The sequence below is a fragment of the Drosophila pseudoobscura genome, chromosome 3, assembly GCF_009870125.1.
Source record: "Drosophila pseudoobscura strain MV-25-SWS-2005 chromosome 3, UCI_Dpse_MV25, whole genome shotgun sequence".
Lineage (NCBI taxonomy): Eukaryota > Metazoa > Arthropoda > Insecta > Diptera > Drosophilidae > Drosophila > Drosophila pseudoobscura.
Window position 1 is genome coordinate 12,414,904 of NC_046680.1, and position 23,578 is coordinate 12,438,481.

Below are 23,578 nucleotides of genomic sequence, written 5' to 3' on the forward strand. Positions count from 1 at the left end.
ATTTATCTAAAATCTAAATGTACAATTCAGCTGAGACATCAATAAGCTAGTTTAATAAATAACTATTTATGGTTTTATGGTTTTTGGAAGAATTGTGAGGTCAAATTGAACGCATTTCGAGTATTGTTGCAAATGTGTATAATTTGGCCATCATATTTATCCAAAATTGAGCATCGCCAAATGTGCGCGTTACATACACAAAAGTATTTAAACGTCAACGACTTTTGGGAAATCGTTCCCCCTCCCCACCGTAATTTCAGCAAACACTCGGGCCTTTCGTTCCCTTCGATCTTCAAAGCTCCGTTTCAGCGCCGTAGTGGCGCCATGGTGCCTATGGTTGTCTCGTTCTCGCACCGCTTGCCTTCCTGTGTAATTTTTGTCTTCCCTTTGCCCCTGGCGCGACAGTCAAATGTGCGAATGAGGGTCAAAGGAGGAGGAGATGTGGAATGTTTTGTTGTTTCTCTTTGTGCGTTTCTTCTATTTCTTTGAGATCGTTGGCCGATCTAGATTCTGTTTTCGGTAGTTCGCGAGTGCGTGCAGTAAAACTGAAAATTAGTGTAGTGTATTCGTGTTCGGTGGATACCTTCAAGCTGGGGGATGGGCAATACTGTGTTGTATTTCAACAGTATTGCACACCCACTGGCCTGAAAGTGCCTACTGCTGGGTTCAACAACTTAATCTGGAATTATTGATCGTGATTAGTGTACAAGCGGAAGGGTGCATCGAGCTGCTTTGATTTGTAGGCCGTGGTTCTTGCAAATACGGATTCATAACGTATTGCACTAGCCCCGGTCCAAAAAACAATAGCAACGCCGGCAACAGCAAAGTATGTACAATTATAGTGTGCGGAGTATGTGCTGTGTATTTGTACACCAACATTTGTGCGTCTAAGTTCTGTGCAGTATATGCATAGTATACAAAATATTGCACACTTCTCAGACTACAAATGTGAACTGTCTGGTCTTCAAAAAATAAAACATACCACACATGTATGTATGTATGTGTAGTGCGGAACAATTAAAATTTCTGCCCATCTATTTTCTGGACGGAGTTTGCACAATACGTATTTATATACATACATATGTATATATGTAATTTGTTAACATATTGGCAGTCTTCGGCCTGAAAATGTTTGTACATTCCTACTGATTCGATTTATAACTGAAAGTTCTGAGATCATCAACTAAAATTCTTCCTTGATTATTTGTAGGCCAGTGATTTCACAGTACGTTTGTTTTCTTCTACATATTGTCAGATCTCTGTCTTCAAAATATTCAAGGCTTTCAGCAAAAACATCGGTAAATTCACAAAAAAGTACAAATACATACATACATACATATGTATATATGAATGTGAAGATTTATAACGACAACAAATTTGTGGGCATGAATTTGTGCCAATATTTTATTTTTTAATTAATGTTGTACATTTTCGTGCCTATAAATTTCAATGTCTCGTCTATAGATAATATCTGCAAAGTGATTTCGCACACTTGTGTTAGAATCAAAAGTGAAAGTGCTGTGATAAGCTGCAAAACATTTATAGGCAAAAATCAGTTTCAATATTTCTCTTTAATTAATATTGCACTTTTTCTTGCCTCTAAATTTGATTGCCTCGTCTAAAAATAGCACCAGAGTGTTTTTCCCTTTTTCTTTTTAAATTCCTTTCGTGAAGAATAAAATCCGTTATACGGAACAGCCGTGTAGCAGCGCACAAAGTCACCGGGTGGGAGCGAGATGGAGTTGCACAGAACAGTTACGAGATCGCATTTATTTTGTTCCTTTCATTCTCTTCGTGCTTTTGGAGCTTGTTTGTGTGCGGGCTGGCGTTGCCAGATGTGCGGTTTAAAAGGGTGAGAGAAGAAGCCGTTACTTCGTTTTCTTGTTTCCTTTTATTCCTCATTCTTTATTGTATCTGAATGTTTTGCGGAGCTACCAGATGTACGCATTGAGATGTGTGGATGAGTGGTCCCTGGTTCTCTTTTCGTGAATTCTTTTTCATCTTTTATTTTGGCACGTTTTATTAATCGCGTTAAACACTGCCATTAAGTAATTGAATTAACATGCATTCTTGCCATTAAATTTTAGCTAATTATTCCTCTCTAAATGTTGCAACAAAGTAATAATAGCAGGCCCTCCAAATGAAATAAGCAAATTTAATTAGTGCGCTTCGCTGGATGCATTTATTTGCACGTGATTTACCGTTGCCACCGTTCCATGCATTATCTGCTGCCCCCACCACTTGCATCGCGGCGGAGAGCCTGTGGCCAGCCTTTTGTCTAATGATGGGATGGTCATTGGTTTGGAAAACTAACAAGAACAAGCAGCACCTCTTGAATAATGCACCAGCACGCGCGAAAGCCAACAAGTGTGAAATTGGGCTCGTACAACGCGGCGACGGGGGATGGAGGCCTAAAAGGTGTTGGTCCCAGCTGTGCGCCAGATGACCACCAAGGGAACGGTGCTCTGCACTAGCCCCTCCAAGGGAGGTGCCGTTGATGCACAGCAAGTACCGTAAGTTCCTTCGTTTATCCATGTGTTACATTTAACTGATTTGAACTGATTTGATATTTTCCAACCCCCTCTCCCTCTCCCCACAGGGCACTTGCTGACATCGGTGAGAATCTGCCATTCGTGCTGATAGCAAACACAATTACATAAATGTTTGTTTGGCCAACAATAGGCCGCTGCAGCAGCGAAAGAAACGGCAACCACAGCGACAAGATTGCATAATTGCTTGTAGCAAAAATGCTCCCACAATTTCTCATCTCCGTCATGAGACAAACGAGCCGGCTGATTGTTATCTCTCAATTCTGCCTGACAGAGACACACCGAGAGAGCAAAGCTTCGATCCAATCCTCTTACTCTCTTTGGCAAGCTGTTGCAGAGAAAAGCTCGGCTGGTAGAGATGCCCAGAAGTCACAGTTTATCACAGTGAGTGAATTAAATGATTATTTATCCCGTCTACGTAGTTATATTTCCTTTAAATGTGCTTGGAATCTGTTTGATTATACATATTTGTTAAAAATATCATCTGGCCACTGTTAAATAGCTCTCTGTAGCGTCACGTGTGCTGCGACTACCAAAGTTTTGACTGGTTTACCAGTTAACCAACTTCCATGCAATGAAGTGCACTGTAGGCACCGTACAGCGAATTTCTCTCTTTCGTGACTCTTTTTCGCTCTTTGTAGGGTCTCTCTCGCGATCTCGATCGCTTGCTCGGGGCTGAAGCGGCTTTAGCCGAGTTTGTTACCTGGCGACCAGCAAACGGCTTAGACGTGTTCGTTCTCCGTCCCGTGGTCTTCCACTTCGTATGTAAGGCCCCGTCCAGTCGTGTTGTGTGTGTTCGCGTTTCGTTTTTTATTTGCCGTTGTCATTTGGTTTTTGATTTGTTGAGTATTGGACGGACTCCATTCGGCCGCCACTTTGCTGCCTCTTGGGCATTCTCTTCTGGCTTTGTTTCATAATAATTTGCCGTCTGTGTGCCGCCAAGTGTTGTGTGTGTGAGTGAGTTGTGTGCTTGTGAAAACGACAAAAAGGCTGAAGAAGAATACAAATGAAATGTGGCCCACAGCCCCAGCCGCCGCTAGCTGTGGAGCAAGTGCCGTTTGTTCAAAATGCTTGTAATAAATAATATGCCGTTTGTTGTCTTTCCGTTCTCCGACAAATTAGATTTGAAATTTTTGGGAAATGCCTCCTCAATGCCGCTCAATGACAATGTGGCGCACTCTGTGGCTGACGGCCCTCTGCTGCGGATTAGCCCAGGCCAAAGGTAAGCTACGCCGTAAATTAAGCTCTCAAGTGCAAGCTGAAAGCTCTGCAAGCTCTCCGCTCATGATGTCATTTTGTGCGCAATGAAACAGAAAACATTTTTATATTTTGGCCACACCGAATCCGCGCTAAGGTGACCTCGTTTTCAGTCGAGTGGAGTACATACATTTTGTGGCCATTTCAGCTGATGTCCGAATCTAACGATCGCCAACTGTGCGGGCGGGTGCTGCCGATGGTCATTGCTGCGTCACAGCAGAGCTTTTTTCTTTGACGAAAGACTGAGGCAACGAACTTGGTGCCCAAGTGTGTGTGGCCCTGTCATGATTCACTCACCGACAGCCAAAGCTGAGCTCTCTTCCTGCCTTATAAGCGGATGGGATGGTATGGGATTGGGATGGATGGCCATGCACGGCATATTCTCCGCATCGCAAATGTATGCCCTGGCACATTAGTCATTAGCCGAGAACCTGGAACTGGTAGCCGTAGCCTTGCTGCCTTACAACTAAACAAACGAACCAACAAGCCAGCGAGCGCGGCAAAAAAACAAAAGAAACGGCAAGACACCTACACAAACACACTTGGCGACGGGGGGAGGAGGTTTTGGGTGGGGGACCTGAAACAAGACACGTTCAAACACAACAAAAAAAAAAACACCTACATCCAAGGCAACAAGATAATATGGAAGAGAGAATTATGAAAAAACGCGATAAATGAAAATATAAAGGCTATATAAAGGCTCCACAAGGTGGAAACGATCGAGTATTGGCTGGGCCTTATTAAAAGGCATTCAGAAAGGAAAGGAGAATTAACTGCCCTCTCTTTGGCAAGTGCAAAAACATTACGCGAGAAAAATGAAGAAATAAAAGCGAAATAAAGCTGAATCAGGCGACACTCGACGCGACTCGACTCGGACGCCGACGTGTAGGCGAACTGGTCTCGGGAATTAAGATGCAGCCTAAAAATACATAAAACAGATACAATATATAATATATGTGTGTGTGTGTATCTCCATATCGGGTAGTACAAACACACACAACAACACACTGCACACTCGTGCAGTAACAAATCTATAGAAAAAGCTGAAGACGAGGCTATAATTTACGGGAGAACTCTGTTCGCTCTCCTCCGAAGCGAGACAAGAGCGGCAGCAGCACTAGCAGCAGCAGCCAGACGAAGCTGAAAGCCAAATTATATCTTTGCCAACTGTTGAATCGCGGCGCAAAGGAGGAGTGGGAGTCAACGTGGGCGTGTCTGACTAACTAAAGCGAAACTTTTGTTTGTCTGGGGGTCTCTTGCATTAGGAAAAGTAAAAGTCTCCGGTTTGTGCGATAGAAACTCTTCCGAGGGTTCGACGAAAGCCAGTAAAGTTCTTGCTCTGCCACTTGACTGCGGATTGGGATCGGATGGAGGAGCAGTGACTCTCGATGATGTCATTGCTGCTTGCGGTCGGCAGCGGCAGCCTCCACAGTCCAGTGCACACGATGATGGGGGGATGATGACCTTCCCCTACCCACCAGGCCGACGTCCGCCCCCTCCTGCAGCAAAACTGACAAATCATCGAACTGTGATTAACTCGTTTAATTGCCGGCTGAGCAGCGCGAACACGCGACCTTGTGGAGCCTCCTCGCTCTCCTCCTGAAGACCGCTGCCACATCAAGATCGTTTAATTTATGGCCAGAACGAATGTATGTATGACTGAAGAACTGGCCATATAGATATAATAAATTGTCGTCTATCGCAGAGGCTGTTGTAAATCTTCCCATCCGCCGATGTAGCTTCCACTGCCACCCTCTCTCCATTTAAATAACATGAAGAGGGACAACAGACCAGAGACAAGAGGCAAGAGGCAGAGATCGAGCATTGTCGCATTAAGACAAAACATTGACATTGCATTGTGATGGGATTGGCTGGGATGGGACCGAAGGAGGAGCAGTCGAGGGTGGCTTGCAACAACGTGGATGGAACAATAATGATCAGCGGATCTGTGACAGGCAACAGAGAGCTAGCCACAGGGGAGACTCTCCGCCCCAGCGGCCTAGAAGGACAACACAACAAACGAAATGCTCGTAATAAAGAAATTGCCAAAGTCTCGAGACCCAGAACCAGACCGAGACCGAGACTCCAAGAGTCCAAGACACCACATCTATGTCGATGTCCATGTCCATGTCCAAGCTCCGGCACATTATGCCAGCGGGCTTAGGCTCAGAGTCAGAGTCGGAGCGTTGGGATGACCACAGCAGCGGCCAAGACGAAGAGACAAGACCAAGACGAAGACCATGATGATGATGATGAAGCTGATGCCACACAAGGCAAATAAACCGCTTCGGCATCGGTTGGGGCTCTGGCTGTGGCTCTGGCTGTGGATCTGGCTCTGACTTGACTTCGCTTTACATTTTTGCCTTATGTGTGCGAAAAATGCCAATTTTAGAGCAAGTCCAGCTCCCCAATGGCTATATCTCTATGTGTGTGTGTGTGTCTGTGTCTGTGTGTGTGAAAAATTGCCCGTCTAGACAAGCGCAACAGGCCATAACAGCCCCAACAAAAACAACAACAAGCAACGAGAGGAACAAGAACAATCAAAGCCTTTTGCTAAGCTAATAAAATCGAGCCGCTGCTTCTTCGGTGCAGACTCGTGTCTGCTACATGGACGCTCCTGCCACATACCCTGCCCCTGTCCCTGTGTCCCCTCTCCCGCTGAACTCTTAACCCATTAATGGCACTCAATGTTGGAGTGCCTGACCCAGAGAAATGATGCGATGGGCGAACACGTTTGAGCCTCATACGAGTACGAGTAGTTGATCGATGTGTGGGAATGTTTTTGGGCGAAGGAATGTCAATGTGTATGCACATGGGATCCTTTAGAAAATATCTCAGCCATGTGCCAACAACACCTGCAATGAAACGCCTCTTGGAACGGTCTGGTCTGCAAATCCACAGAAATTGATCATTAACTGTGAGAGATTTGAGTCTTGGGTTAAGTTTGTGGTTTCTGCTGCTGAATTCGGTATCTTCCTTAACCCATTAAAGGCATCTCAACCCAGAGAGAGAGATGGAGGGAGGTTTAAGGAACACGTTTGGATCTCATGTGTTGGAAATCTGCAAATGTCAATGGCTACGATTTATATTCTACTTCTTCTACTCGTTTACTCCACCATTTCCGCAAGGTCACCAAGGGGTTAAGGCCGCTTGCGGCTGCAACAATGCCAATAATGCCTGCTGCTCTCGCCCTTGCCCTTGAGGGGACTGAAGCCTGGCCCAGACCCTCTTCGCCTGGCCCTGCGCGGCAATGGGCAGATTAAAAGCTTGCGATTACAAAACGAGCAAATCGAATAGAGAGGCGGCTCGCTTAAAGGGCAAGGTCTGGACCGGCCACAGACCGCGACTCTGAAGACCAGCCGGAGGCAGGGGCTCAGACCAAGTACTCGTACTCGTACTCCTACTTTGGGCCGCCCTTTGTTGGCCGCCCAGGCATTTGTCATCAAGTGCCTGGCCATCTTTTTGCTGGCCGGCACGGCACATCTTTTCTTTTATTGAATAATAATCCGATTGCCCTTTCGATCTGACAAAGACAACTTCACTAGCTGTGGCTGTGGCTTTGTTGGCTTTGTCTTCGGTTTTGTGGCTTTAATTAGTTCAACTTTAGGCCCAGACACAGACACGGACGACTGTGGGACTGAGGAGCAGCCAGGGTAGGGATTTGGCAGCTCTGCCTCGATTGGCGTTTACCGTTATGCGCTGACCATTTTGGCAACAAGTTGGTAGTCCAAATCGGAGAGCTGGAGAGCGAGGGAGAGAGAGTAGAAGCGGCCTAACAGCCGAAAGGCGTCCGTCCCAAGGCAATTTCAATCGGTGGCGACTCCAAAACACATGTGCGGCGTGTGGCGCGAATTGCGTAAGGGGAGGGACCGTACCGGAGAAGGAGAAGGCAAGCAGTGGCTAACTGTATATGTACTCTCGACCACTAACGGGTTTGGCACGGCACTCCTCCAGCAGCAGCACCGGCACCGGCTCGAACCAAGCCAAGCATAAGGCATGCGTATTACACAAGACTAATTGTATTAGGCCAAGATGTGGCAACAGTCGCAGCGGCAGCGGCAGCAACAACTGCAACTTCTACTAAATTTGCATGTTCTCCATGTGGATTGAGATGCTTGCCGAGAAGGCGAAACTGAATAATTTTATGGGAACTCTATGATAAATACCTGTGGAATGAATAACCAATGGAATGGATAACCAAAGAGAGAGAGAGAGAGACAGAGCTACTCTGATTGATTTTCAATCTATTCTTGCTCAGTTTTTGAATACTTGTACCAAAAAACAAATAAATAAAACATAATGAAACATTAAAGATCATAGAAAATATTTAGGGAGAGTTTCAGAGCAATTTCTTTAAATCTTTCTAAATCTAAAAGAAATTTCTATTAACTTTTATTTATGAACAGCGGAGTTCTACAATATATCTTCAGATGCCCGATTGAAACTTGTAATATGATCTTTATGGAGAGCATTCAATACATTTCAATACGAAGCCCAAACTTGTGAAGTATGCCACATGAATAGGATAAAGAATGAATGATATCTTTGATCGAGCTGCAATCTATTCAAGATTCTTCAATCTGCAATCCACTTTCCATGCTTTTTGCATACCACGGATCCTCTACTCCACTCTCCCCAACCATTAGTTTCCGCTCTCATTTCTCTCAGAAGAAAAATTTACTTAAAGAAATTGTCAAGCGTCGAGCGTCGATCGCCCAAAGGCACGGCGAGAACATATTTATGAGGCCTGATAAGACGACGGACTCGAAGCAGTAGAGATCTCGGGCCCGCGACTTGGTTTATGCGTGTGAAAGCGGCCCGAGGGGACAAGATGGAATCTAGAGCAAATATTATGTAAATTCGCGGCAGCAGTAGAAGGGGGGGAGGTAGTCGCCTGGGGTGGTGGTGCTGGTGGTAAAACCTGTAGCTAATCCTGGTGGGCGCTCGCGCGGAGAGCAACCTGCTTACCGTTAGAGTTAGAGCCAACTCTGTGTCCGCATCCGCGTCCGAGTTGGAGTCGGAGTCGGAGTCAAAGTCCCCAAGCGGCTCGTTGGGTTTTTAATTACCGAATACGCGAATGCGAGATGTATTTGTGTGTTGCTGCGTGGAACGTTTCAAAAGCAGCCGACAGTACGAGTCGAAGCTAACGGAGCAGCAGAGCCAGTGCCAGAACAGGATCAACTCCACATGGAAATTAATAAGGCGTAAAGGAAAGCGTGGAGAATGAAGGCAGAGAAGATGCGTAAGACGCCACCGGCCGGCCCCGGCCCCGCCTCGGGCTGGCAAGAAATATGCCTGCCACAATTGCATAATTTATGCGAAATTTATTTAATCTATTAGACGCTCTGACCCGCAACGGCGGGGAGTGTTCTGCCGCACCCCCCTCGCCGCCCTCCAGCCGCTACCTCTGGTCATGATAAATTGCATGTCTAACTGCATGTGGCAAATTTATCATATTTATTTGTTGTCCTGTCCCACTCGGGGATCCACATGAGTAAGGCTAAGGCATGGGGCTGTTTCTGTTGCTTTTGTGCCTAAGAGACCCCACAGTGCGAGTATTGGGTAATCTTTGAGATGAAAGAAAGCTTTGTTTCTTTGTTCAAAAGTTATGACATACTCTGGCAGCGAAATAACTATTGGCACTATAGAAGCTATAGACTCTCTACACCCAGTGAAAAAAAACCATGAAATACACTTAAAATAAATAGTTTCACTGCAAATAGATTATTTTTTTTTTTTTATTACACTTACACTTATTTTTATTTTATTTTACATTTATTTAAGGGCAGATATCATTCTTAAGACAGTCCGAACCAAATGTTTGGTAAAGTTCCGATTATAGGCAGGATGAATCTGCAAAGGGTATGAAGGGCTTCGATCTGCGGCTATTGCTTTTCTTCAGCTTTTCTTTTCAGTTTAATTCATTTGTGTGCCGATGAATAGATTTCGGCTCATTTCTTTTCGACGGAGTCACTGACCGCTTCTTTCCTTTAGATGCAAAGCTGTTTTGGATTTCCAAAGAAGCAAGTGCGTGGCGTGTGTGGATGGATGGCCTTAAGATGGATATTCCCAGCACAATTTGCACACGCTCACGCACACGCACGCACCAGAGTCAATGACATTGCAAAAACAAAAACAAAAGCAAACAAGAGCTTTAGGCGGAGAGCGCAGTGGGAGAGAGAGAGAGAGAGCTGAGCTTATCGTGTCTGTGCTGTGTGTGCTTTGACTTTTAATGACAATAATAACAAATGCTATTAAAAGGAGAGGGAGAGCAAGAGATGAAGGGGAAGGAGAAGAGACTCTCCCTCGAGTGTCATGTGTTGGGGCTGTTTATTCTGCCAGTCTTTTCGTTTGCTCTGATTAAAAATAGTGTTGACGTTTAATTATCCCAGTTTCCATTTTTAATAGCCTCGATGCGCATCAAGGCGTGGAGGAGCAGCGTTTCAGGGCGATAAAATCAACGAAAAATGGCTGTTAATTAATTTATTGCAATTCGAAGCCTGAGCAGCCCCGAGAATCAGCACACATCGAAATGAACTGGATTTTTTGAGTTGTCTAACTAACGAGCAGGGAGCACAGAGAGCAGAGAGCCAGTTCGTGTCCCGACTCTTTTGATGTGCTCCTCCCTCATGTTGCACTGCCCGCAGCTGCTTATCAAAGAGAGCAGCGGCGAGGGAGCAGCACGTGAATGCGTTTCAAGTCCAAATTACACAGCGAACAGGGGGGAGGAGGAGCATGAGATCGAAGAGGAGGAGGAAGAGGAGGAGTGGCTGCCTTGGTAATTGAAAAGAAATGCCCAGAGATGCATATCCAAAAGAGAGGAGAATAAAGCTCAGGCATCCCACCAGGAAGCAGTTCGGGAGAAGGCAGTTAGCCGGCGGTCAAATCAAGCAATTTTCGACTCCCCTCCCCTCTATGAGATCCAGGGGGAATCCAGGAAGCAAGCGATTCTGCATTCCATTCTTCGAATGGTTTCGCTTTTCTTCAAGGGCAAATTGGATGCGGATTGGATTGGAAGGCACCAGCAGAGTAGATGATGACGCATAATGCACTCTTGCGGTTACACCACGCAACGGGGTTGAAGATTAGCCTCCAATTAACTACGTAATAGTCAAGGCATTTCCCCAGAACTAGATGCCAGAACTTTGAAACTCAACTGTGGGAAAACAATGGAAAAAAGGCCCCACTTTTCCAGAGCATATGCGACAAGTTTGCTCGGAGGTTGCTCCCCGTGATGTTAGTGTTTCTTTTTTATTACAATTGCATCGTATAATTTTCCAAACCAGTTGTGTTTGCTTAAATTACTCCAAATGAAGGTACACATAACCTCTTTACCATAATTGATAATAATTTACGTTGTCTTATCATTTGGGACAGTTTTTAGCTCACTTTCTAACCGAACTGCAAGTCATTCTGGAGATCAAATTTTAATTTATGGAACCCTCTAAAAACATTGGTCTTCTTCAGAGATTTTGATGGACAATAAAATGCAGTTCCCTCGCATTCGGTGATGCTTCTCATAGATTGTCCCTTATCTTGTAGCAGAGTGTTGCTATTTCTGTAGAATTTCAATTAAAATGTCGCCCAGACTCCTCTCTCTCTCTGTCTATTTCTGTGTTGCGGCAATTAAAAGCGCCGCAGACAAACGAAAAATGGAGAAGAGCTACAGAGAAGAGATAGATAAATAAAAGGAGAAGAAAATGCTGTTAATAATGCCGCTTGGCATGTCCAAAACGGTTATTAACGTGGCCAGATGGCCAGGCATGCGATACACGACCGACCACAAATACATACGAGTGGAGTACTCGTACTCCACGGCCCGCCGCCTTTCAACAAGTTTATGCCCGGACAAGCGATGACCGTGCCGAGATGCAAGTTAACCCTCCGTGCCCGTCCCCCTCTCCGTCCTCTGGTCCAAGCCATGGCCATAAACTACGCACTTATCAAGATGCGTAGAAAGGAATGCCTACCCAAAAACCCAGTTGGACAATTATAAATCAAGCTGCAACAGTCGCCGCTCTTCCCTTTGGTGCACGGTGCACGGTGCACGGTGTACTGGTGCACGCAATCCGCATCGCAATCCCCGGACACACTGCAAAATAATAATGTCAATTGCAGGTGTGGGCCAGAACACGACACTCGCGTGGCTCGCTCTCTCGCTCTCTCTGTCTGTGGCTAATGCCCAATGCCCAAATGTGGCCAAGACAACGCCCACGGGTAACGTTTTTGGGCATTACGGCTCTCGGGTACGGGTACGGGCACTGGCTCGCTAATTCAATGCAAAATAAAATATTACCGCTTTCAAATGGCAAGGCATTCCCCCCTCCTCCTCCCTGGCTCCCCCAAGAGTCTCCACTCGCTAGCCAGGGCTTCGATGCAATAAATTTCCCAGTTGTTGTAATTTTGGCTGGCGGTCACTTGGTCAGTTGGTTGCAGGCCAAAGCTTCACAGCAGGCCATGTCCCATATACGAATACGAGTACTTGTACGCTGTGCACAATAGACAACACACAGCAGCGGTCAAAATATTAGGAGCGAAAAATCCTACAGCGCCATGTGACACTGGAACCCCTTTGGAGACCCCTTTTGGCTTGACCGCAGCTGTACGAGTGGCACGACGAGTACAAGCATGGGATGTGATGTGTCCATAGAACATTTCCACTCTTCTCCGGTTCCTTCTCCGTACGGACGGGACACCTTTGGCGGTTCCGAGAGGCGCTTCAGTTGATTAGGCTAACCCCGGGAGAGATTTATGGGCTGACCCTATCGATAATTGTGAGAGGAGAGTCGACTGGCAGTGGAATTTGTGGCCACAATTAGCAATTGGGTTAAGGGTTCAAAAGGTGTTTGTTCGCCTTGGTCTTTGGTAAAGCCTTCCCGGCGCCCCGCCCCCAATGATCATTTGATTAATGACCGATGCTGGAAATTCAACCAAAAATTTTTGTGTGTCATGGGCCCAAAGGAAATGTGTCAGATTCGAATCAAAGAGAAGCCATTTGATAAATGAGATTCGCGGCATTCGAGCCACGGCATGGAGGCAATGAAATTCTCATTTGTGGCCAACACAACAACAGCAACTTTTATGGCCAATTAAGCGTGAAAAGGCATCGAGTCGGGCCATGGCAAGAACACAGCACCGGCCGGCCGCTGTCGTTTGGTCGTTACATAAAAAGAAAACGCAATTATATGCCGCCACATCGAGCGTAGAGAGCTTCTTCCAGCGAATGCTGCCTTAATATGGTAAAAAACTGTAGGAGAAGAACCGACAGCCGCAAGAACAACACTTTCTCGTGCTGCCAATTGAATTAATTCCTATGATTAGAGTTCGTCCTAAGTATTTTCTTATTAATTTGTCTTCGGTGTACAGTTAGGCATGTGTGGAGCGGAGCCTCTCACAGCTCCTCCATACTCCATACTCTGTACTCCTCTCGTAGTTACGCATTCCCGTCCGAGGCAAATGACTCAATAGGGCCAGAACAATGCACAATTCGCTTTCACTCGAAACTTCTTAGCGGTAAATGCTGCGGCTTCTGCTCTTCTCATTACGATCCATACCCTTGCCGAGGGCATAATGATATTAGGGAGAAGTTTGCACCGTGGAGGAGGGGAGCCTGAAAGAAATAAGGGCTTCGCCATTAAGTTTTGAAACATTATATGTTCAAATGATGTTTTTATAAAAAGATAAGATCATTAAATCTTAAAGTGCTTCTTTTTTTCTACGCTTCAAATCTAAGAAATAAATATTGGATGGTTTCGTGTTACTTTAAGAAGTGGAAACCTATGTAAAACCTATAAAATTAAGATCCCTAAGATATCAGCGATGGATTTATTCCATAGTGCTGGTGTGCGCTCATGATCAGGGATTTTGAAGCATAAACTAATCCATTAGATTTTCAATAATACGCTCTATTGTTTTAATATATGATGTATGCTTTTGCTTTTGGTTTATATCGAAGGCTGACATATCGATAAGAATACGCATGGATATATGATGGATGAAATCTTTCTGTGATCCACTGATCCATAAAGTCAGCTGGGGAATGCGCTCATTGTTTTTTACATCCCAAGACAAATGTCTATTCATTCTATTCAAGGACATTCGCATCGTTGTACATATAATAGAAGCACTCGACCTGCAAGGGTGTTGCAAGCTTCGGTCTCCATAAGTTATACTTATTTCCGTGTTTCTGCCTTGTTCTCTCCACAAGCAATTTGGCCTGGCCAACAAGAGGGGCTAGGAGAGAGCCAGCGTGCCAGCTAAAAAGCGGAAACCAACAATTTAGCAAGTGCTGAAACGCCGCCGTGCTGAAAAATGTGTAAATAAGCGAATGAGTGAGTGACTGAGCGACTGGGAGCGACTGAATGAAGCCGAATGAGTGAATGAACAATGGACGTGACGTAGAAATTGCGACAAATTGTCAAGGGAGAAGAAAGGGAACCAGAACCAGAGAGGGAGGGCCTCAAAACACGAGTAGGTTTACAGTTACGTCACGCAAGTCGGTCTAACAAGGCCGAAATAATTCATGCCCAAAGAACGTACTTGGCTGGCGCAACAAGATGCTGGGAGAAGAGTATATTGGTGAGTGGTGAGATCTAGTATATCTGCAGCTACTAATGTTAATCCCCATCGGATATGCTGCTGAAATCAGAATAAACCAGGCGAAACTCTATGACATTAAGGAAACTGTGCAAGCATCGACCAAGATGCTCTCTTTCGAGGACCATCCGTAGAACATAAGACGTGCGCTATCTCTTTCTAGCGCTTGTCTCTCTGAGAGCCAAGAGAGTGCTGATGGTCCTCACCTCAACGGACGACGGCACCTTATTATTAAATTCATCTTGGTACCGAGTCTAGTATCGACCCCCCATTTGTTCACTCTGATGGCTGCTTCTCTGCTGTCTTGACAATTAATAAATGTTGCTCATCTTCCGCCGTTCTACTCCCCCGAAAAAAGGAGGAGTGCAGCAACATGAAAAGAAACAGCTACAGTCAGGTGGCAGTCCCAGCCAAGTCATGCCTCATGCCTCGGCAGCTCGGAGCAGCTTTTTGTGCATGCAACATTTACATTTACATCTGTTGACGCCGCTTGAGCATTAAGCTTAGCCGTCTGCAGTCGGAGTCGCAGTCGCACTTGCAGCCGCAGCTCTGAGTCAAAGTCAAAGTCATGGACATTCGTATGAGTTGGCGAGAGGCATGCCACACAGTTGTGTTGCATCCGTTCTTTTGACCAGGTTTACTGTTCATCTGCCGACGTTTCCCTCTCCTGCCTGCACTTCGGCCGGCACTCATGTGTCCAAACTGTTGTGTAATTTAATTAGCCAGCTGCGCATAATGTTCACGCCGGGCAAAGTTACCCCTTGGCCTTGCCTTGCCGCGGATTTACCGTTCCCCAGCTGCTGACGAGAGGCATGGACGGACAGACGGGATAGAGGGAGGAGCTGTGTTTTGCATCTCATGTTTTAAATATGGCCAAATGGGATGGCAGGTCTCCAGCTCTCCAGCAAAGCAAGTTGGTTTTTCGGTTCGGTTCGGTTCGGTTCGCCCAATTGATCATGCGTCTAATTTAAGCCTCAACCCCTGCGGGGGGACTGGGACCAGGAAAAACGGTATCTGCAATCTGGTTTCCAAATGTTGCTTCCTGAAATTTGGGTGTTTTAAAGGATAGACCCGCAAGATCTTGGTATTGAGACCCAAAAGAGATCTAAGATTGAGATGATCTACTCCTAAGTAAAATGATTTCCGTCTACCACTCTGTGGAACTGTCTCAGAGAGATCGTTCTCGGCTGATTTTTCCCAGTTTGGAGGAGCAGAGCAGAGGCAGGCTGATGGGTAAATGCCACAATTTATTGGCTCAGTATTTGGCCTTAATGCAGTGTTATTGATTGGCCGCCAGGCGTAGCACATAATTTCCGGCTACTGCATTCATCGGGTGTTGAGTTGATGACTCCAACTCTCGGCTGGAGCACTGGCTGTGGCATGGCCATGGAGCAGGGCATTCACATCGGCAACATGAGGATGGATGGTGCTCGCTCTTGGCCAAAGACTGCTGACGCAATCAGCTGACGGAATCAGAATTCTATAAATGGCAGCTAGAAATTGCGTCATTTGAAACAATTAACAAACAAAAAGTTGTTTGCCGATAATGATGCGAGACACACCAAGACGAGAGTAGACGAAGCGACAGAACGAATGGCAATTTGCGCTGCCAGCACATACAATTGACAGCCACTGTGTACAGTGTACTGAAGACACTGAAGACAGAAGCGGCACGAAGATAGCGCCGCCGCAGATCCGTTGAGGATGGGGCCTGGTTCCTGGTTCCCTGTGCCTGGGCCTGGGCCTGGGCAGGAGTGGCTATGGATCTCTAATATCCCAACTAAATGCTTTACAATTATCACATTTGTAGCCAGTTTGCGGTCCGTCGAGGCGGGGGGCTAAACGGGTTTGGAACTCCATTGGAACTCTCTTTCTCTTTGATGGATTTACGCGGCAACATTGACACATTGACACTGCTTAGCATATTGGCGGAGGAAGAGTGGAGCCATTACCCATTGGGACGAAGCAACACCCACTGCGACTCCGACTGGCGCTGACCTCCACCTCCTGCCCAGCCGTGCGGCAGTGCCATTCCCATCTGTTGAGCAGTTGAGGTTTTCTAATTTATTTTGTATGCATGCCCGTTAAGTGTAATTGGTCACTGCAAAGGATGATGGGGCTGGCTGGCAGTGCGGTGGGGTCTAGAAAATTACCAGTATTTCCTGTGCCCCGGCCCCCAAGATTGATGATAATCGTGCGTCGTGTGTGTCAAGTTAGTGGCCCAAGCAATGGCAATGGCAATCCCAGGCCTGGTCAGGCAATTTCACTCATTTATAGGAGATGGAGGAGAGCCGCAGGCACTCGCACAGAGGAGAGGTTATTTGCTATCAGTCGATGCCTTGTCATAAATGTGAAAGTCACAAATGGATTGAACCGAGCTCCTCTGCAGACCCCTCCCCCCTATCGTAGCACCCCCTCCTGAGTGAGGATCTGTCTCCCCGTTTACCGTTTAGTGGCCAGAGTGGATGGACACAGACGCCTCTGGGCCTAACACTTCCCAGCTGTTGGACCACAGAGAATCCCGAAAATACGAGTAGTTTGCTGATCGCCCAGATCTCTGCCTAGTTGGTGCCTACCCAGTGCCACCAGCAGCACCACAGCACAGCAGCAGCAGCCTGAAACGTGACTGGAATCCCACACAGACGGAGACGGATACGGAGGCCGGGAGACCGGGAGACATTGAGTCAGACAATTGCATAATCTGGCCATGGCCATGGCCACGGCAATTGCCATTGCAATTGCAGTTGCACTTGCAGTCCCAGACACAACATGGAGATGCATTTGGAGTTGCCACAAACCAACACACACACACACACAATCATGAAACAATTGTTGCCACATTGCTTTTGGCTCCACGGGTACATCAAGAGAAACTACACGAAAACTATTCAGAATTTACTTTTATAAATACCCATTTGTCCCATGAACTAATGTGGAAACGAGCCGATACTCGAAGTATAGGGGTAGCATTTTTGGGTGGCATAGGATGTCTGTAACACCCAGAAGGAAGCGTTTCCGACCTCATAAAGTAGGAATATTCCGATGACCATTTAGATCTCAGAGACTATAAAAGCTAGAGCAAGCAAATTTTGTGTCAAGACTCCTGTGATATCACACTGTAACAAGTGTAGCCCCACAACGCGCGAACATCTGTGACATCCAGAATTTTGATGATACGAGAAAACCGAATAGAGACTGACCATAGCTAGCAGATTCACTAATCTGGACCAGTTCGAATCATTATTGTAGCCAGAAGGAACTAATGAACTCCTTCCCTCCCTCACACACACACTTCCTGGTGCAGTGTGCGCGCTCTGGCGGAGGAGAGTGAGATAGCAACACACATGCTAACTGAATTTCGTGTATAAATGTAGAGCCCCGGTCTGTGCCGCCAAAACTGATTAGCAAAATAAACCGTGTGCTCGATGGCCTGTCATTTACATTTAATTTAAGCCTTGAATCGTTTATACTCGAAACATTTATTCAGTTTAGGACTTTGTTGCATCTGCAGACGTACAATTTCTCTCAGTGCAGACCAGCTGAGCAAATAGGTGGAGGTGGGGGCTGAGTGAAGTCTTCCCGAACACCGAGATGTCTTTCCCACCTTTCACGACTACTCTTCTTCCACCCAGCAACAGAGACAGCGAACGAGATAGAGATAGACAGAGAGAGAGAGAGACACACACAGATAAATGGAAAGAGAGGGAAGCTGGCGATGACTGAGGCAACAAAACGATGCCATTTGCATGGCAATGATTTGGTTATTTTGGCCCAAGGTGAAGCTTCCCTTCCTCTCCGCCCCACCACCAACCAGTAGGCTTGACTTGTTGCGGCTTGGCGTGGCTTGTAAACGGTGTTGCACGTTGCAATTGTCGGTTGTTGTTGCTGTTGCTGCGGTTGCAGAAACTGTTGTCTTATTGATTTGTGCATTCATTTGATTGTGCGCGCGCATTTGTTCCCAAATTGTTTGAAGGAGAGCCGTGGAACAGTGGAACATTGTCGTGGCTGCTGATTGTGATATGAAGGTGGAGGAGCATGCGGCGGAGACTCCTGGGGGACGTCGCTGGTTGATGGCCCACCGAATTGCTGCTGTCTCTGGCGCGATATTTCATTGCCTCTACTCCGAGGTTCTTTTCCGCGGAATTTCGCTACGGGTCATTTTGGCTGTAATGCAATTTCTTTTAAATTTATTGGTAATGGAAATTTATGCCTGGCTGCAACGGTTGCGGTACAACTCATGCTGCCTTACATGATCGCTGGGGCAGAGACAGAGACACAGCCACAGACAGAGGCTTGTTCATGCATGTGGCACGTTTTGCTGATTTGTCATGTTCACAGGTTAAATGCTAATGCCCCAATCTGACTTCGATCCGAGCGGCCCACCGCCCACTCCAGCCCACGCCACTCTCAATCTGATTCCAAGAGATTCCCCTCCCCTCCCACCGACCAAATGTGGGTTAAGTGGTTCTGTCTTCTCCAGCCTTTTAGGGCTCTCGTTCTCACGAGCTGACTCCGCTTGGCCCATAAAAACGGTGTCAAATAAATTGTAATCAGCGGCGGGCAATAAAAATTCAATCAATAAAAGAACATGCAGAACATCTAAGCAGCAAAGGGCCCGCGCATCAGCTCGAAATTCAATTATTTCGCACCCAAGTCGGTCGCCCACGGCCACGGCCATGGCCGCGGACACCATTTGGCGGCAACAGCTTCATTCGGCCTGGTCCGGCATCCCAGTCTAGTCATCGTTTCGTGGGCGTCCCTCTCAGATGTCCCGTAGACACCGACAGCGAGAGGGTATATTGGTTCTGGGGCAGTTTATGAAGCGTCTACGGAAGCGTGTTCCTCCTTCTTTGCCTGCCCGACACTCAATTACTGGAGAGTGGACTCCAGTCCACTTTGAACGGCCTGTTTCCATGTCTCTATCTAATTTGGGGGTTCCTCAACGCCACATCTCCATCTCCGGCATCCTTAATGCACTTTTAATGCCCTGCCCTCGCATTTGTATTTGTTTTATTGGTAAGCAGGAGCAGGTCGGTTTCCTGCATTTGAGTTCTTGGCGGAAGTCATGCCTCGCTTTGTGAGAAGGGGCTGTGGCTGTGGCTGTGGCTGTGTCTCTTCATTTTCGTTTCTCTAGGCGCCGCTTGCATTACGCCCACCTTGAGGCAACTGCTCCGATTACACAAAGGCCCTGACCCCTTCCGTTCTGGTAGAACTGGCGGCGCCACAGCCACAGCCACTGCAATTGCAATTTTTAATTACCTGGGCCCTGGCGCTTTTCCGCGTTTATTTTTCCGATCTCGTTGCTCCCAGCGGACTTCACTCTTTTGTTGGCTAATTAAAAACGAATTATCGCATGTCCATGACTCAGAGACAAAGAGAGAGAGAGGCTGCTGCTGGTTTATGCGATGCGAAATTCCGATCCGCCACTAAAATTGTGAAATTGTTAGATTTGTTGGGCCATTAGTAGCCAGATTAAGTAGTTAGAGTCAATTATTTAAATTAGTTTTGCCGTCTGCAAAGATCTGCAGTGGTCTGCCCTCCTGCACCGAGATCCGTTCCAGATCCTTGCCGGCTAATGGCCTCGTAGGCAGAAAGAGAAAGAGAGAGAGAGAGAGAGAGAGCATTTAAGCCGATAATTCTGTGGCATCCTACACATGTTCGACGGTAATAAGATTTTGATTGCCCGCCATGGACCGGATCGGCCTGGCTGGTGCTCGGCCTGAAAATTATGCCACATCGAGAGGCCGAAGCGCACCAAACTAAACCAAAGCAGTGTGTGAGTGTGTCTGGGGCCTAATGCCAGGTTTTTGCTTTCCACCAGCCTCGAAAGCAGCCCTGCGGGTCCATTAAGCCGACTCAAAGAAGAAGAAAGAAAAAAACAGCCCGACAAGGGGCGCAAAAAACAAAAGACTTTAGCCACAAACTCGCTCCAATAGCAGCACATGGCAATTATGTTTGGCAATTGTTTAGTGTTAGTGCTGCTCGGGTCCATCTCGTCAACGACCATCCGTCCGTCCATCTGGATGATGATGACGGCGATGGCGATGGCGATGGCGATGGCGATGGCGATGGAGAGGGCGTGGCCCGACTCGGGATCGGGTCTAGTCCAGTTCTGGCCATGGACGACATGCTAGCCCACTTTTTAATATACGAAGAATGCGAATACGAACACGAGCAACAATTTAGATTTTTCCATTTTCGCTGCTTTCAGGCTCCCACAAGGTGCACTGCTCGGAAGACCAGATGAGGGTGGACATTGGCCTGCCGGCCGCTGAGAAGGACCAGAGCGCACCACAGATCTACCTGGAGGGTCTCAAGGGCTATCCGGATGAGCGCTGCCAACCGCAAATCGACGGCTCCCTGGCCGTCTTCCGGCTCTCGCTGAGCGACTTTTACGAGTGCGGAGTCACGCGCATGGTCAACCAGTTAACGGTGCGTCCCGGCCATAGATACATAGATGATTTCGAATCCGTAACTCAATTCCACTCCCGTCTCTTCCTGTCTGTAGGGCAAGAAAGTGTACTATCATAAAATCATCATCGAATCGGCCAGCAGCAAGGAGATCGTCAGCGTTAAATGCATCACCACCACGAGCGGTCCCGTCTATAATGTCATGATGAATGCCACCACCACAACCACCAGCACCAGCTCCAGCTCCAACTCTGGCCGTGGCCTGGTCAAGCGCGATGTGCTGCCGGCGGGTTTCCAGGAACCAGAGTGAGTTTTTGGGCACCCGCTTTTGCTCCAGCTTCCGCTGCCGCTGCCACTGCCACTGCCACTGCTGTCTTCTTTGCAATTTAATTGCCCATAAAAAATAGCATCTATGCATATTTTTATGAGCAATCTATGCAAAAGTTTATGGCATATTAAATGCCCCATTTCAGCCCAGAGACTAGGATGGGTCCAACCCAAAGGGCCATAAATCAAACATATCCCATGTCTCCCCGCCACCCCCCCACCTCCCACTCCCAGTCTACCGGTACACCGGAGAGTTGCCATTACCAGGAGGTAATTAGCCGCCAAATCGATGCCGGCGGCTTCACATGCGTTAATACCTCCACAGTCAATTTAATTGCGGGGCGTGTCCAGGTCTCTGTCTCTGTCGCTGAGCCAGCCTCTCCTCCCATCGGAGGATCCGATCCAATACAATGTTTGTTTTTCATTGCCCGGCGTTGATTTACAACCACCTTTGGCGGGAGTCCCTGTCTGTCGTTCCCCGTTCCCCCGTGGCTGGGCACAGTCGGCACCAGCTCAATCTCAATCAAGAGAACTGAACCAGTTCATTCAACTGTTTTGCAGGGATCTGGAGATCACCACGTCGCTGACCAAACGCGCCCCGGAGCCGCGTCTCTCCATTGGCGTTAGCCAGGATGGCCAGAAGTTTACCAGAGATTTGACAGTCAAGTCGGTAAGTTGTAGAGAAACACTGAAGAAAATGATTTAAAATAAATTTAATGCGAATACCATTCGAAGGGAACTCCTTTGACCATGGAAATCAACCTGGACGAGGATTCGGCTCCTGTTTATGGCTTGGGTGTGAACTATCTGGATGTTACGGACACGCACACCTCCTCGGAAACATTGATATTCAAGGGGTAAGAGTGTGGGTCCCGGACAATGCATGACTCCCTCCATAACCCTTTTCTCCTTTGCCCCCAGCTGCACGGTGGATCCGTATCTGTTCGAGAACTTCAACACGATCGACGGCGATATTTTGAGTGCTAAATTCAAGGCCTTCAAGTTTCCCGACTCCTCATACGTGCAGTTCCGAGCCACGGTGAACGTGTGCCTGGACAAGTGCTTGGGCACGCAGTGCTCCAACAACCAGGTGGGCTTCGGAAGACGCAAGCGGGAGATCAGCTCCGCGAATAAGGTCTATGAGATTTCACTGGCCATGTTCCTGCAGGTCAACGACATTGAGGGGGTCAACAAGAGTGAGTTTGTGAGATTGCCTTTCCACTGCGAAAAACCCCTGCTAACAGTCTCCTGTTCTCCGTGCTCTCCCCCACAGATGAGGTCCTGCAGCTGGAGGAGAAACTGCGGGAGTTGAAGCTGGCCAATCAGCGCCTGGCCCGCAACAGTCGCGGGAACTTTGTTGGCAGCTCTGTGGAGCAGACGCCTGCCAGTGCTGTGCCCGCCTTTGTGGTGGACGAGCGAGAGCTAGGACATCTCAGTTCGGGTTCGGCTTCGGATACGGCCGGTCTGTCATTGGCCTGTGTTTGGACGCTCCTCTGTGCTCTGAGTTGGCGGCTGATGTAGAAAACATTGTCACACACAGGGACGGAACGGAACGGGACCGGACAGGCCGAGTTGTAAATCTCACAAGTGGTAGGGCGAGCGGAAGAGTGAGGAATGTTAATCAGGTTGGAATGAAATTGCGTGCAGTGGCAATGAAGGAAAGAAGGAATATTAATGTACTACCTACTACTAATATACACCTATACTTTGTGTAACTGCCATTTACAAAACGTAATTAACTTTAAATGAATGCGGTAACTTAAGTTTTCAACGACTTGTGGCAGGCGGCAGACATTGCGACAGACAGACAGACAACAGTGATTCTTATAAAAATACACACACACTTACATATAAATACACATACACATATACAGATTTGGAAAACTTGAACTCGGTCTAACTCATAAGCACCTACTAGTCTCCTAAGTGTAACTGTTAAGCTAATTTAAATAACGACTAATTGATTAAACGAAACTCTGATCTAACAATGTCTTTGTATGTGTCACGCTTTGGTTGGTTTCTTTGTGGCGCTCTGTATGGCCTCTAAAATTGTTGATTCTCCGATCTGAGATAGATGGCCATTCGAAAAGTCCACTAAATCAGTTATTTCCAAACAACAGACATACGAGCATGTCTGGCTTATGATATGCCCATGAGAGGACAAAGTGCCGCACACTCTCAATGCAACAATTTTATGGAGCAGCTCCGCAAATGCGAAAACTGCCAATTAAAATTCCTTTATCAGTCAAAGCAGTTTTGAAAATGTTGGCAGCTATATTTGATCAATAGACACTAGACCAATATTTGGTGTTTCCTGTATTTGGTATAATACTGCATTGGTATTTTCGTAAACTACGGTCATACATTATTGAAAAATATCGATGATTCAGAAAAAACCGATGTTTTTCACGCTAGTTTGGAATTTTTAACATAAATTC

General features: G+C 47.0%; 1 protein-coding gene across 4 annotated transcripts; it reads left to right on the forward strand.

The window, feature by feature from the left end:
• Positions 1-3,184: 3,184 nt before the first annotated feature.
• Positions 3,185-23,128, forward strand: qsm (Zona pelucida superfamily protein qsm). Of its 4 annotated transcripts, none has more exons than XM_015184470.2 (8): positions 3,185-3,314; positions 3,672-3,771; positions 20,614-20,834; positions 20,911-21,119; positions 21,702-21,810; positions 21,876-21,997; positions 22,062-22,336; positions 22,414-23,128. In XM_015184470.2, the coding sequence occupies exons 2-8, from the start codon at positions 3,690-3,692 to the stop codon at positions 22,659-22,661; spliced, it is 1,266 nt and encodes a 421-aa protein (XP_015039956.2). In that variant the 5' UTR covers positions 3,185-3,314; positions 3,672-3,689; the 3' UTR covers positions 22,662-23,128. The 4 variants fall into 4 exon arrangements, with proteins under 4 accessions (XP_015039956.2, XP_015039954.2, XP_015039955.2 ...); XM_015184468.2 differs by having other exon boundaries at positions 3,250-3,506; positions 22,414-22,661; XM_015184469.2 differs by having other exon boundaries at positions 3,250-3,502; positions 22,414-22,661.
• Positions 23,129-23,578: the final 450 nt, after the last annotated feature.